Source organism: Mus caroli, chromosome 16 (genome assembly GCF_900094665.2).
Source record: "Mus caroli chromosome 16, CAROLI_EIJ_v1.1, whole genome shotgun sequence".
Taxonomy (NCBI): Eukaryota; Metazoa; Chordata; class Mammalia; order Rodentia; family Muridae; genus Mus; species Mus caroli.
In genome coordinates this window covers 23773955-23790014 of record NC_034585.1, presented here as the reverse complement: position 1 = coordinate 23790014, position 16060 = coordinate 23773955, and the positions used below count along the sequence as shown (strand labels likewise).

General features: G+C 39.3%; 1 protein-coding gene across 5 annotated transcripts in view; it reads right to left on the bottom strand.

The window, feature by feature from the left end:
- The window catches only part of Il1rap (interleukin 1 receptor accessory protein), a 144335-nt gene that overhangs the window by 95890 nt on the left and 32385 nt on the right, over nucleotides 1–16060 (bottom strand). For all 5 annotated transcript variants that reach the window (XR_003835140.1, XM_029470628.1, XM_029470627.1 and 2 more), the window contains exon 2: nucleotides 5512–5576. Coding sequence is in view for 4 of the 5 variants with exons in the window: in XM_029470628.1 (XP_029326488.1) it covers nucleotides 5512–5575 (64 nt within the window). In the remaining variant the exon portion in view is untranslated. The remainder of the gene's footprint in view (nucleotides 1–5511; nucleotides 5577–16060) is intronic.

The following is a 16060-nucleotide window of genomic DNA, read 5'->3' as shown; positions in this document are numbered from 1 at the left end:
AAAAAAAAAAAAAGAAAAAAAGAAAAGAGGATAGCCCCAGACCCCACATTTCCTGAGGAGTTAATGACTGGCAATACTGGCCCTGGAAGGGCGCATCATTTTGTCTAATGGTTGGGGCTAGGTGGAAAGGAAGGAAAAGGAAAGGGGATAGCAGAGAGTAGTAGATGATTACAATTGTATTATATCATTAATATGTATGAAATTGTAGAAGACTAAAGAACAAAATCATTTAAAGTCTTTCCTGGTGCCTCCTAAATAGTTTAAGAGCTTCTCTGGGTCCTGGTGACACTCTATCTAGTGCTTAGGTTCTTTATTATTTAATCTTTGAAAATAGACTCTATGCCCTCTAAAGTAAGAATCAACCCATTTCCACACTGGATTAAACCATATAAAAATGGGAAAACTTGTGATCTTCACATTGAAAGACATTAATTATTATTAAAGGATATTTAATTAAATAAAAAGTCTATATCCTATATCTGCCCTTGATATATGTTGTTCTTTAAAACAAGAACATATATGGGAGAGATGTCTCACCAGGTAGAGGCAGTGACATGAGGACCTGTCAACTTTAATGTCTTCCTCAGATCCTAGGAGATAATTGATTGATAGAGTTGACTATTGATCTTGATATACCTTCCCAGTGGCACATGTGTACCTATAAATAAATACACAAACACATGCACACACTCAACACATGCATGAGCACACATATTCCCACACATGCACACACAGACGCACACACACGCAAATAAACACACATTCACACACACAAAGACATGCAAACACACACACACACACACTCACAGGCACACAGTCACATATACACAGCCATGCAGATACATGCACTCACCCAGGCACTTGAACACTCACTCCCTAATTCACCCACTTGAACATGCACTCCCATATTCACACACATACACACACACACACAAAGAGAGAGAATAATAATAATAATAATAAATTATAAACAGAAAGGACAATTTGGGTGTGACCTATAGCTACTTTAGTTGATTGATTTAGGTATTTGTTTTAAATTTTGTATTTTTGGGTGGTTTTTTTTTTTTTTTTTTGGTTTTTATTGAGACAAGGTTTCTCTGTATAGCCTTGGCTGTCCTGGAACTCACTTTATAGACCAGGCTGGCCTCCAACTCAGAAATCTACCTGCCTTTGCCTCCTGAGTGCTGGGATTAAAGGCGTGTGCCACCACGCCCGGCCTGTTTTAAATTTTATATGTTTATTTTATCGATATATACGAGTATTTTGCCTGCATGTATGTGTATGAGCCATATGTGTGCACAGTGTCTGCAGAGACCAGAAGAGAGGGGTCAGAGTCCCTGGGATTGGAGCTGCAGATTGTTGTGAACTATTCTGTCAGTGCTGGGAATCAGATCCTCTGGAAGATGAGCTGGGGATCTCACACACCAAGCCATCTCTCCAGCATTGGTTCATTTGTTTTAAAGGTAAGGAGCATGGGGCCAAAACGTGTTACGTTAGCAGTGTCACACAACTCACAGAATGAAACTCTCAGAACCTGAACCAAATGGCTCAACTGCTAGTAAAGTGTGGAGTTTTCACTTATTTATTTCATCTTGAATAATTCATACCCTATAAATCAACAGACTTCTGCCCTCTGTAAATTTCAAGAAAGCTTAATAAAGGGAATGTGACTTTCATTAGGAGAATAGTGTTCTGGAAGACAGTGCAGTATAAAGAGAAAAATAGGGGGCTAGGGAGATGGCTTGGTGTGTGTGTGTGTGGGGGGGTGTATACTAGAAAATATGAAAACCTGAGTTCAAATGTCTAGCACCAACAGGAAGAGCCAGGCAGGCCTAGCCTTCCTGCAAAGCTGGTGCTTGAAGCTGGAGACAGGGAGATCCCCAGGCCACATTCTGCAGCTCAGCCAACTTCTAAGTCCTTGATTTCCTAAATTGCAAGGACTGCCTCCTCCTAGGACATGTGTGTAAAATCTAACCCTATGCATGTTCCATATTTATCAGTGTTGACCTTGAAACGACAACAACAAAGCACATCCATAGATCTTTTTTGTGCCCACACATTTTGGGGAGTCAATAAATGCATTGCCTATTTTTTTAAAAAAATAGGATCTACAGAGAAAGCAAATTTTTGATACTGCAAGATTTTCAAGTTTATCCTCCTGGACACTCATTTCACTGTCTCTCCAACTCTGAGTCAAAGAGGTCACCAAATATGTATTTTTACTCAGAGGTAGCTTTAGCAGTCCAGCCCTCTAACAGGTAGCCAATGGAAAAGGAACCAATGGGGAGTGATGATCTGAACTGACATTTTTCCCTTTTAATTCCTGTAAGCAGGAACTCCTTCCAGCTAACAGTGGAAATGCTGAGAAGTATAACAAGCAAAAGGGGGAGCACTGAGGTTTGAAATGAGAATCACAGCAGTCTTCCAACTGAAGAAAATGGTCTTGAGGGAATGGTAAAGATGTAACCACTTAAGTAGACAGCACAGAATCCTGACCAGGCAGTTCTTCCAGAGTGAGGGAGGAACTTCCCTAATGGGATCTCTACTGCTCTTTGCATCACAACCTTCTCTTTACATCACTGGCATTTTTGGTGGAGCCCAGGGGATCCATATTTAATAAAAATAGCAGGCATTTTTGGAAGTGAAGAACAAGTGGAAACTTCAGTTATGCTGAATACTAGCTGTGTGGGTTTAACTCATTGAACTGTATGGGATGTAAGCGTCTAGTGAAAAAGACAGAGTTACAATCGTCATGATCTGGGGAGTTCAGAAAGCATTTAAGGAAAAGGAGTTGCATGACTTCTAAAAGCGCCACATTTCATTATGTTGTCATTAACAAAATTATCCAAGCTCTAATTCCTTCATGGCAAGTTATACTTGTTATTATATTGTTGTTGTTGTTGTTCATTCTTTAAATTATTATTATTTGAGATGAAATGTTTCCTTCCAAGTTTTTAAAGGTATGAGGAAAGCGAATTTTCCATCCAGAAGACCACACTCTGGTGTCACAGTTTTAGGCCTTGAAAGTCAATTCTCTGCACAGGAGCCTCATTGTATGACAGTCCACTCTGGGTCCAGAGTGCCAAATCCCTGACTTGTATCCTATGACTATAGAGTACGGTAGATCACTCAGGATATTTCTCCTCGGTTCCTTATGTTAGTGTGTGCTTTCAGTAAGAAGTGAAACTGAACCACAGAGAGCCTCACGGAAGACCAACAAGTCTGCCTACGCCTCGGTCCCTCTCAGAGGTGACACCGTCCTGTAGAAAGATTGGCAGATCCTTCAAGATCGCAATGATCGCTTTTATCCCCAGAGCCAGTTGCCCCTTTCATTTTTTTTTTTTTTTTTTGTCAACAACGCTTCCTTTTTGTTCCCCTCCCTCCAATGAGGAAGTACAGCAGAGACACAGACACAATACACCTCTTCATAAGGAAGGCATGAGTGTGTGCCAGATGGGCAGAGGGGATTACAACATGTTTCCTCTCCCATCGTGACTCAATGGAGCTGGTATGAGAACTCATCTTATTCAAGAAGGCAGCTTCCCCTGGCAGAATTATGAGTCACAGTTCCTGGGAAGAAAGTGCACTTACCAACAGCATTTGGGGGAAGGGGATCTCTGAGAGAATACAGTGAAGGTCATTCAGAAAGGCGGCACTGTCAGGACCATTGGGCAGGCAATAGACCTCCCAAACTCTGGGAAGCCTAGATCTCTCAACAGCAGTAGCATGGACATCTCTTACTTTAACTTCCAGGCATGGTACTTGTCATGCTAATGGGAATCATATGAGTGTGGATTTAAATGTTAGCAACACGAAAGGGTCCAGTTGAGAAAAGGTGCCTCAGATGGGATATTTACCCATCTTTTTATCATTTTTGCACTTATACTGTATCTCTATGTGATAATCATCATTTCTAGTGTTTGGGAAAACAAAAAGGGAAAATAAATAAATCTGTGACATCAGATTTAGAGAGAGGGAGATGGCAGGTAAAGAAGTAGGAGACAAGGAAAGAAGAGAGGTTGGAAAGAAGAAAAAAGACAGTGGAGAAGAGGATACTGATGGATTGAAGGGCAAATGACAGAGAAGAAGTACCATAAAGAGTTAATGGAATATTGGCAGATGATGGGAGATGTTAAAGCAATGGAAGAGGGTAGAGGAGTGACTAGCAGGGCTATTGTAATTAAAATGGTCAAGGAAAGCCTCTGTAAGAAAATAACATTCAATTAGTAATAAGTCAAGTGAAAATAAATTATAGTCCAGGGTTATCGTCAGCATATTTAAGAATCAGTACAGCAAGTCCCTTCCAATCAAATGAGACAGATACCGCATAGACACTGGTATATTAATGTGGCCCAGCTGTATTACTGCATCCCAGTTGGTTAGAAGGCCTGGTTAGAATACAGCCTCTCCTCTGTGAAGTCCCAACGGGCCAGCAAGTTTAGATATTATCTGTACTTTCAGCTCTACTCTGTCCTAGTTACACCCTGTCTTTAGAGTTATTTTTGGTTTCTAATACAATGCTCTAAGTGGCATAGAAAAACTGAAATGCACCCAGCAAAGATGATCAGGATGGCAGGAGGGCTGAAATTCATGCCAAGGGAAGAGGAGTTGAAGGTACGGATGGCAGAACACTGGGGTCACAGTTACATAATGCTGACTTAACACTTCCAAAGGGTTCTCACAGAGAATAGGCATTAAAGCAATGACAGTCAAAGCAGAGCCCATCATGTGCACAGGAATTTTACATCAGGATCTTTATTAAAATTAGGATCCCTGGAGTCCCTGTGTAAAAATTCAAGAAGCAGCCCTTTAGGTATTTTCTTTTTCAATCATGAAACTAAATCAAAGAAATATATGGAAATGGCAGAGACTAATTTCAGTCCCATGGGCAAGAATATTTATAAAAACTCAATGAGTCAAAAAATATAACAGCCTGCACTTAGATGCTCACTAGATAGAGCAAACATGGGTGACACTGAAAAGCAATTTAGAGATGAGAGACATATAGCCAACTTTTCCTACCTCTGGCTGACAGGTAATCCACCACCATGGTGACTACGTTTGGTTATTCAAACTCAAGAAATATCTTGGTTGACTCCTCAAACAAAGCCATGATCAAAGAAAGAGCATACCAACAAATTCTTTGTTGCCTATATACATGCCGTTTGATCAAAACTATCCTTTTTGGTTTGTTTGTTTCTTCAACATCCAAGTGGTCAAAGTGGGGGAGCCAGGTTGTACAACCTCCCTGGCACCTCCACAGGACTTGAGATGAGAATACAGAGAATTAGCCTGTGGGCATGAAGTTGAAGAGATATCCCCGTGTTTATACAAATCGGACCCCTTCCTAAGTTGTTTCATCCCCTAATTCTATGGTTCTTTCAGATACTTGATTCTATGCAACTACAGAAGGCTGTGGAACAAAACCAACATTATGCTCGTTTAAATTCACTATATAGGATCCTGTATGTTAACTTAATATCAGTTTTTTATCCAGCACCACATACTCACCCGAAGCATAACTCTGCAGGATTCCATAGAAGGACAGACTCATCAAATACCACAGGAGTCCCATCCTGTCAACATAAATAAAAAAAGTAAGAGAGGGTACTTCTTCCCTGAAGAGTTCTAATAATTATCACTGCAAATGTGTGATAACTATAGATTAAGAACCATCCCAAGGGTTTTAGAATAGTCCAAAACTTTATTGTCAGAACCAACAACAAATGTGATAGCTTTTGCTGTTTATCATCATTTGCTTTTAAATCCCCAAATTACAGATAGATAAACTCAAAAAAAAAGTTTAAATAACATAACTGAGATCCCTTGACTAAAAAGTGGTCTGGCCATCATTAAATTCCAGCTGTGAGGCTGCAGAACTCTCTGCTAATTACTGAACTATAACTGCTATATGGAAAAAAAATGTTCATCTGGATTTTCTGACCTACAGTAAAACTTCTAACAGATGAATTTGACCCTTTCACCCTTATTTCAGTTCCCTTGTCTAGTCTCAGTGGGAAATATGTTATGATCCAGGTATTGTTCCATCTCAGTAATGAATTGAAAGTCTAGAGATCCTGGATCCAGACCTAGTCTGCAGTCAACCACACCGAATTTATATCATCAAGAAATATGGAAACCTTCTGCCCTGCTGCTCTTGTTTATCCACTGCAAAGGCAAATGACAAGGCAGAAATGTCTGTGAATTTTAGCATTCTGACGATAACCAGAGGAAACTGCCAACTAGCAAGGGCCCTGCTCCTATACTTGGTTGTATGGTCTTTAATGCATAAGATTTAACAACTCTGTAAAGTACATCTTTTTCCATGCCTCTGGACCTTCCTGGTCAATGGCAAAATATCTCTAGGGCTATAAATACAGAAATATGGAATGACTCAGAAATTCCTGGCTCATGACTGCCTTCTAATTGATGAAAGCATTCATACAGACATGCTTAGAGACATCTGGTAGCTTATGCACATGATACTTTTAGAAAGCAACATAGATGGGATATCACAAAAAAACCAAAAATAAACAAAAAACAATAATAGCAACAACAAAAACATCAAGCACAGGAACCCACATACCTAAAATGGCCAAAACAAATACTTGATAGCTTGGCATAATACACCAAAATGGGCTACTTATAAGAGTACTACATGGAAATGAATTGTATAAATTGGTATTACCCAAACAGCTTCATCTGTATTGTATATCATAATTCAAAACTCAAATTTCTACACCTACCATTTATCTTAACAACAGACCATCAAATATTTCTAATTCCTTCCTTAGGTTATCTACATAAAAATCACAGATAAGTTTATCACAAGAGGTGTTTCATGAAAACATTTTGTTTCAAATATCAAATCTCCTTTCCTTGGACAGTTACATTCCAATCCTCAGACCATTATCTTAGGAGAATTTATTGTATCCATCCATCTATCATTCATTCACTCATTCAATAAAAACATGTTGAGAGCTTCAGAGGTAGCCTGTTGAGACAGCACTTCCATAAGACATGCAACACCCATGTCTTGAGCCCCAGTACCATCTTTCTCCCCAGAGCATTTTACTTTTTTTATTAAGAAGTTACATTCATCTAACTTCAGTGGATTCTAGTAAGCATAATGAAAGACATTTGATGAATATTTCTCTACAGTCAGTAAACTCATGAACACTACCTCAATGTCTTCAACTATGTATAAAATATATACGTGCAGACACAGACAAGAAATATGACCTATCAGACAGAGAACATAGTAGTAAGCAGAGTCTTATGGAAACTTCAAATATGTACCAAAAGAAGAAACTGGAGTACAACGTAAAATGTGGTAAAAGAAGCAACAAGCCAATACAACTCAAGATGAACAAATAAGAGATTGCTCCCACCAAAGACTCTGGGAAGCTGAAACACAAGGCTTTCACACTAAGGGAGAACATGTTGGTTATTGGGAATTGAAGCAGAAGGAGCATACGGAGAAATGAGAGTCTTGGAGACTAACATTCAAAGATAAAGAAAATAAGAGACATAATAAAAAATAGTGTAATAATCATCTAGTGATACTACTGTTTGGCTCAAGTCCAAGGTATTGGGAAGAGAGCCGCAGATCATTCTATTGTAAAGCAGAAAGGGCCTGTAAGAGAAGGTGCTGATGCAGAGAAAAGCAAGCCAAAGACGTGAGTTAACTTACATATCAGACTAAATAACTGTTTTCTGGGTAGAGAACTGATACAGTGACACAGGAGTTATCAACTTAGGACTTAGGAAGGTCACTCTGCCAGGCACATAACAAAAGGGAATGGCCACTAAAGTCTGTCTTGGAATAATATTGGATCCTGAATTTGTCATCACAGTTACTGCTCTCCTGCTAGGCTTTTGTCATTGACACACTTGCTCAGCATGCCACCTATGTCCTCACCCAAGTCATTAATAAAAGTAATTAATAATTCCACATCAATCCTTGTCAGGAAGAGCAAGAAGATTTTGCACTGCAGATTCAGAGTGCAGAAGTTCCAGCCTTACTAAAGTATTCTGACCTCCCTCATTGCATTTACACACACACACACACACACACACACACATACACACAGATAGGGGTGGGAGGGAGGCTAATACACAGACCTGCACACACATACCTCTCTTTGGATTTCACCAATTACCTGTTTATAAGTTGCTGAGTTCCTAGGGCAACACATAGAAGACATTCTAATTAGTGTGATTGAGGACCTTAATTGATATTCCCAAGAGTTACTGGATTATGCACGATGGAGCAGAGTCAGGTCACCAACAGAGAGCTAATCCAAAGATAACCTTTGTTCAAACACAAATCCAGGGTCAACCTTGCCCTGTGATGAATAAAACATCAAGCCGACAAAACTGAAATTGGATTGTGCAGAATATTCTGACGGACTAAAGATACCAAGGTTAGTGGGAGATGGCTGCCTAGCCTGAACCCTCTTAGAGGATGATGGTTCATTTAATACTGACTTGCATTCAGCCTTGGAATTTCTGTCATTGTAAAAAGGAATACACTTTCAATTATTGGTTCTTGGAATGAGAGGCTATGGAGTAGGAGACAGAAAAACTGACTTTCAGTACCTGAATTACAGCTAGCTTTATATAACTGTGATGGTGTCCAGTGCATCCTGTCCTAGCTTCAGATTATAGAGATCTACATATGTGCCTAGCCAGCCTTTCCTGTTATCCATTCTATTTCCTATCATATCCTTAGGTTCAGGAGTTTCAAATGCATGCTTAATTCTACAGAGGCATAGAAATGTTAGTAAGGATTCACTTTCTCCTCCTGACTCTTACACCTACCTTTAGACAAAAACTTGCCATTATCCACATTCTCGAAGCTCGATAACCTTCTGGATGGCCTAGGCTTTGAGTTAGCATTCAGGTGTTCCCTCCCTGGACCAGCATTCTAGGCTCAAGGCCTCAAAGCCAGTTGCTCAGTTTTTCGTTTGCACAATGGCATTTCCCTGAGCCGCAGGGTAGTGGTTATCTGTTAGCTGACTCTATGTATTCTCCTATGCTTGAAGAATGGTCACTCCTATGATGCACCAGAATGGCCAGACTCAGACCTTAAGAATGGGCAGTTGTCAGGTTTTCTTCCTGGGAATTTTACTGTGTCTCCTACAAAGTCACCCTACAAGTTTGATAAGCCTCCTGTGGCCATGGACTTGATTTTACTTACTTTGTTTCTGTTCTTTGTAATGATCGAACCATGGAACACTTGGCCCCTAGCAGAGCACAAGCCATAGATGGCCAAAGCTTTGTCAGATCAATACTGCTACCAAACTGCTTCCCTGAGTCCTTAGCTATTGGAAGCCCATCTGTGGTTTTCCGAACTATTCTCTAAATTACAGATAAACTGGAATATGGTTTCCATTAACACACTGCTAAGAGATGATAAACAAGCTTGTATCTCATTTTAGAAAGAGAAATGAGAAAAGGAAAATGATGGGTTTTTTCATTAATTAATGTATTTACTTTACATCTCTATATACATCTCCCCTCTCCTCTTAGTGCCCCTACACAAATCCCCCCCCCCAATTCGTCTCTGAGAATGGGAACTCCTCCTTATGTTTATTAAGAAGTGGGGAATGTTTTCATCCATCTGGTATTGCCTCACAATCCTCCCTTAGAGGATCTCTGTGAGACAATTTCATGAGCCAATATTTAGCAATAAGGGGACTTTTAAACAAGCCGACATAAAAGGCACTAATTATAGGCAGTATGAAAGAAGTGTGCTCTGTCCTGCCCTTCCTAGCAGTGAAGTTACAGAACATGAGCATAATAAAGAGCAGCCTTCTGAGGCCTCCTAAATGCAAGCAATTGTGTAACCTATTTAAGCACTCAGATAGGTCATATCATTTGACAGGAATCAAGCCATAGCATCTTTAAAGGAAAGGAGAGGACAATCCTTAAACATAAATTTCAATCAGACATAAAATTAGGGAAGTAAAGTGAGGAATATAGTTCTAAATAACCAATGTATCAAGAGAAATATTTCTGAGAGAGAAGTTATGAGATTAAAATACCACACTAAGGTTGTGCTCCTTGGGAAACAGTTTGTTGTATTAAAGACATTATGCTGGAAAGAAACATATAATGTGAGCAACTTAAGATTCCACTTTAGTTCCTAGGAAAAACAAGACATACCAAGTAAACAACATAAAAAAAAATAAAAGAATAAGTAGAGATCAAAGAATTTTAAAATGGGTTAAAATGGGGGATGGAATCAAATGTATTCTCTGAAAAGACTGGTGAGGCTGATAGATCTCTAGCCATGTGGAGCAAGGAGAGAAAGCAAATACAGAAAGCAGGAATCAACAAAGAAATATAGCTACTGATCACAGAGTCATTAAATGTATATGCTGATGCTATACATGCCAAATATAGAAATTCCATAACATAGATGGAACAGGCCAATATATAGAAAGGTACAAACTACAAACGCACAGCATTAAGCTAAAAGGAAAGACAGTCTTATTCATCTTTCAAATACTGAGGATGTGGGAAGGCCTTCATCTCTAGAGCAGTGAGGAGACAGCACAACCTTGACAGTACCTAGATGACCATCTTCCAAGAGCAAAAACAGAGAAGCAAGTCCAATACTCTGCCCCTGTCTTCTGGCTCACAGACAACCATGAAATGACACATTGGCATCTTGTAGTTGCTGCTTTGTTTATATGTTTGAGTCCAGGACCTTTTCCTCCACTTCATTAATTACTGAAGAACCTATTTTGATCATATTCAATCCCATGTCTTCCCCCAACTCTTCCCAGGTGATTCACTCTACAACTTTATATCCTGTTCTGTTCTGCTTTGAAAATAAAGAATCTACTCTAATTTCTGTCCCTTACATGTTCCAGGGTTTGTGGGTGTCTTATAAATGGACATTTTGGTTATTTGTCCCATTAGTGAGAGGAAATAACATAGTAGGTTTAAATAATTTAATTAATTTCAACCAACATGCCATAGGGATAGCTTTAGATACAGATAAATGAGGTTAGATTTACATGAAAAGAAGGAGGAGGGCCCCACGATACAAAACACTTTTAAAAATAATAATAATATAGTTGTAGGCATTATACAGTAAACAAATTACTCTTGAAATATTAAGTCTGTGAGTAAAAAAGATAACTTTACCAAAAAGAATATGCAGAAGGAAAACAAACATATCAAAGGGTGTTTAAGACCATGGCTCACTTGGGGAATATAAATTAAAAACCATTAAGGTCGCTACTACACCTTGTCAAAATAGCTAATATAATAAAAAATGAAAATAGTTAAGGCTTAAAAAGATAAAAAGTGGCTGGACATGTTGTGTGCAATAACATGTGGAGTCCAGACTGCAAAACAGAGGGGAAGAGTCTGGTAAAGATAAATAATAGTCTTGCTATATGATTCCACAGAGTCCTGCGCTGAGGTCTTTCCATAAGAAATTAGAACTACACACACACACACACACACACACACAAACAAATATATATATGGAATGTATATTTTATTACCATCAATAAGCTTTGGAGCAGAGAGAGAGAGAGAGAGAGAGAGAGAGAGAGAAAGAGAGAGAGAGAGAGAGAGAGAGAGAGAGAGAGAGAGAGAGAGAAGTATTCAGCAACTCCAAACAATGAGCATTATCCAGTGTATCCAGTTATGTTTATAAGTTACTTGGGGCAACTTCAAAGGAATTCTATTGGATGAAAGAAGCCACTCTGAATAGGCTACACACTGAATGATTCCATTTACACAAGATTCTCAGAAAGACGGAAATGGTTTGACAAGCAGCAAACATTGAGGGTTGGACTGGTAGAATGGTCTATCTGTAAAGGAGCTGTACAGTGGCAGTATGGATCACTTGAATAACCTGATTGGGGCAATTGCTCTAGAATCCAGGATACAACCTAAAATTTATTGTCTTCGTTTTGGTCTTGCCACCATGATAAAATAACCTGAGAGTCAGAAACTAAGGGGAAACGGATCTATTTGGGTTCACAGTTCCAGTTTGCCACCCATCACTGAAAAGAAGTCAAGGCTTTAGGAACTTTAAGCAGCTAGTCACATTACATCTGCAGTCACAACCAGAAAACGTTGAAGGTGTGTTCAAATTCCCTTCTCCACTCTATACAGCCCAAAATATGGCCGCATCCACATTCAAGATGAGTCTCCACATTGATTAACTTAATAAATATGATGTCCTGGGCCATGGAAACAGCTCAGAGGTTAAAGGCACTTGTCACTTGGTGACAGGAACCTGACCACCTGGCTAATCTCCAGCACCCACATAAGTGTAGAAGGGGAGAACTGACTCCCCAAGTTGCACTCTGACATCCAGACACACACATAAGCCCACAGATTCTTCATTCATACACAAAGTACATTTTTAAAAAATACAACCTCTTACAGACATTCTCAGAGGCTAGCCACAATCATGGCAATCCTTCACAGTCATGGCCAGAGGCCTGCCCCCAAGTTTGAAGTTAGCTATGATTGGGAATCATCCCATCCATAGAACTGTGCTTCAAAACAGGTCAAATTTATCTTATATACCTATTAAGCACATTTTAACTAACATTATTCTTCTTTAAAAAAAAAAAAACTGATGATTCCTGATGTCTCTTAGACAGGCTTAATAAAGACTTTAAAAACCTAAATATATTGAATTCTATTTTCAACATTCACTTTCAAAATAACAGCCTTGTCATTAAGTACTGAATGTTCCCGAAAAGTCCAGAAGTAGAAGTAAAGGGAGAGATCAAAGTGCTGTCCTCACCTCAAGCTCACCAAGTCAGTGCTGCTCACTGCTACCAATGAAACACCAGAGTCAAGGGTCACACCAGAAAACATTAGCCTGCTTTGGGGCACTGCTTTCTCTACAGCTTCAAAATACCAGGTCCTTAGAGAGGATGGCTCTAATTCACCACCTGCCACCTTCTGAAGCCTGGAATAGAATGTGAACAGGAGGGCTTCACCCTGGACTTTAAAGCTGAATAACAACACACTCCGAGAGGTGAGGGAGGACACATCACCCTGAAGGCTCACCTCTGTCACACAGAGTAGAAGTAGGTTTGCACTGAGAGGAGATCTAAGAGGAGTTTAACAGAATGCCAGACCTTGGCTTGTATGTTTGACTCTATGACCCTGGGCACTCTGAGAAAAGTGGTGAGGCAAACATTTGATGAAAGGTGTCCACTTCAGGATAACAGAGACCTGCTCATTCTCCAGAGACAATGTAAGACTGATGTGCCAGAAGTTCCTGGACAATTTCAAGCAAAGCTGGGAGTGTCTCACATGCCTTCACTCCAGTGTGCAGGCTCTCCAATAACTTACCATTCATTTTGGGGACACTGAGGTTGGCAGATGATATATATCGACTTTTTACGTCATTTGTTGATGGATATCCTTGAATAGACGACTTAGGGATGCCCAAGAAGATAGCTGTCTGCATATACTGGCAAACATCCGCGTTATTTAGTGAGGTAACAGAGGCTTAACACTTGGAATCATGGAGTTATCTACACAGATCTGTGATTCAAGCTATGTTGATTATGGTTTGTAAAAAAACAAAATGAATCTCAAGTAACTAGGGCCTTACCTAGAATCAACTTCTAGGTACAATGTCCCATGGCTTATTCTTTGGTATACCAGGCCCAAGTTTACAGTAGTATTTCTAAATATTTCTAAGGAAATGGTTGAGTATCAAATTGAACATACCTACATGTAGAAAAACCCAGGCCATTATTTATTCTCTACAATAAAAATTGAACTTGGTGACAATGATGCTATTAAAAATAGGGGGAAATCTTTCTAATTACTAATATTATATAAACCCTAAGCACGAGAAATGTTTTCTTTTATTAAGAAATAAGTTTATTTTACTTATGTTTGAAAGGAGGTTATGGTTTAGCAATTATGTTAATGCACTTGGTATATGTTTATGAAGAACTAGGAAGAATGGTTGTTGTCCTATCCTTATGAAAGGTGAAATTGTCTGGCAAATAGAAGCTCACAGTCTGGAAACTTGCATCTGGCATATCTCAACATGTATACTGAAACGGGAGAAATCAGCCCACTTGGGCACTATGATGGCACATAAAGTTCAAGAAGGGAATTAAGTGGAATTATTCTCATCACATACACAGAACAGTCATGCCACCTAAGGACTAACATCCAATCACTTCTTGGTTAGGAAATGAATTACTTTTCCCAACACAGAAAACTTCATGTCCATCTGAGGGTTTTCTGCTACTTACATTTTATGTCAAGACATGCCTACCAATAACCCTTCTAATTTGAGGGAATGGCATACAGAACACGATCCTGTCTGTGGAACCACTCAAAAGAGAGGCAACGTTACAAACCTTTGCAAAGGGCTGAAGCAGCGAAGCTTTGCCACAGTTTTGTGCTTAAAAAACTGCGTGTTCTACCTTCTGTCTCCAGCATCATACTCTATTCAAATCATGGAGATATTTATTGAGCCTGGTTCCATAAACTTTACAGAGATACACACAGTGATGGTCAATGTTGCTTATCAACTTGTCAAGTTCTAGCTTCACCCAGGGGACAAGCCTCTTGACACGTTTGTAACAGGGTTTTGAGACTGGATTTTTGTGAGAAGACCTACCCTAAATGTGATTAGTGTTATTCTACTGGCCCAGGGGCTTGGACCCTGAACAGAATAAAAAGGAGAAACCAGCAGAGTTTATAGACTTTTGTTTTCATGATTACAAATTCAAGGTTGCCAACCACCTCAGGCTTCCCCCATCAAGACAGACCAGGCCCCAAATCTGTGAGTCAAAATAAACCTTCCCATCTTGAGGGTGGATTTGTTCATAGTCTGTCACAGCAGCTAGAAATACGAAGTATACTGTTGCTATAATCAGGAACCTCGCCGCTTGCTAGCCAAGAGACATACACAAAATGGAAAAAAAAAAAAGGAAAACATAAACAAAATAACAAGAAACCCAATGTTCAACTTCATTACAAATGCCACCAATGTCATTATGACATCTACAAGACATCCTTTAGTAAATACCCTGACTGTCAAGCAAAACTTTTTTAAAAATGTGTTTCAAAAGTAATGCACCACAGCTCTCATGAAGGTTCACGATTTCTAATGGCATTTTAATGTCTTGAGACAATCTGTTAAGTAAATATCATCGTTAGCTTAGTTTAACAAAATATTAACTGAACTTATTTGTCCATGAATTTCTTCATATGTAGAATGCCTTTCTGAGTCTTGGTAGAAACACAGACACAGTCAATAAAGGTTCTAACTAGGGAAGGAAGGGAGATACCAAGCCATACTTTACAGATCAATGCTGGGTCCCTAAGACACAGCTGCCTTCCCTACTTGATGCTGAAATGAAAGAAATCTGTCCTCAGACTCGTGCGTGCCTTCACCAGTCCTTTGCAGCCTTTCCCTCTTCATTTTCCAGAAAGAAACTGGCCTCTTTCTAAAATCTCAGAGTAGGTGTTTGCGCTTCCTGAAGCACTTGAAGGTAGTTCTACTCTGGTTGAATTTATTCAGGTTTTTGTTTCTCAAAGTGGGAATTCAAGTTTGCCTTCATAAAGTACATGCCAATGCTGTTACACAACAAAAATGCACACACAAACTAGGAAAGGGGATAGCATTTGAAATGTAAATGAAGAAAATATCTAATAAAAAAGACAGATATAACTCTAAAAACTAAAGAAAATACACACACTGTGTGTGTATTCATGTGTGTATCAGAGAGAGAGAGAGAAAGAGAGAGAGAGAGAGAGAGAGAGAGAGAGAGAGAGAGAGAGAGAGAAATCTTCTAAATAGTAGAGAGACACTTTCCAAGATAATCAACCTCTGCTTTGTCATTGGTCACTTTTATCTGTGGCCTTGGCTGTGTTATGCAAAATCTAGGATATCCTTACCAGTAATATAGGATAGCCAATGGACTTGAATGTATCTTGCAGGTCCTTCTTTCACATAGTATTCCCTATAGTGTCCCCTAAATTCTATCAAAATGAGGATTAGTTTGCTGGAGACAATTCATCAGACTATAGCCTCACC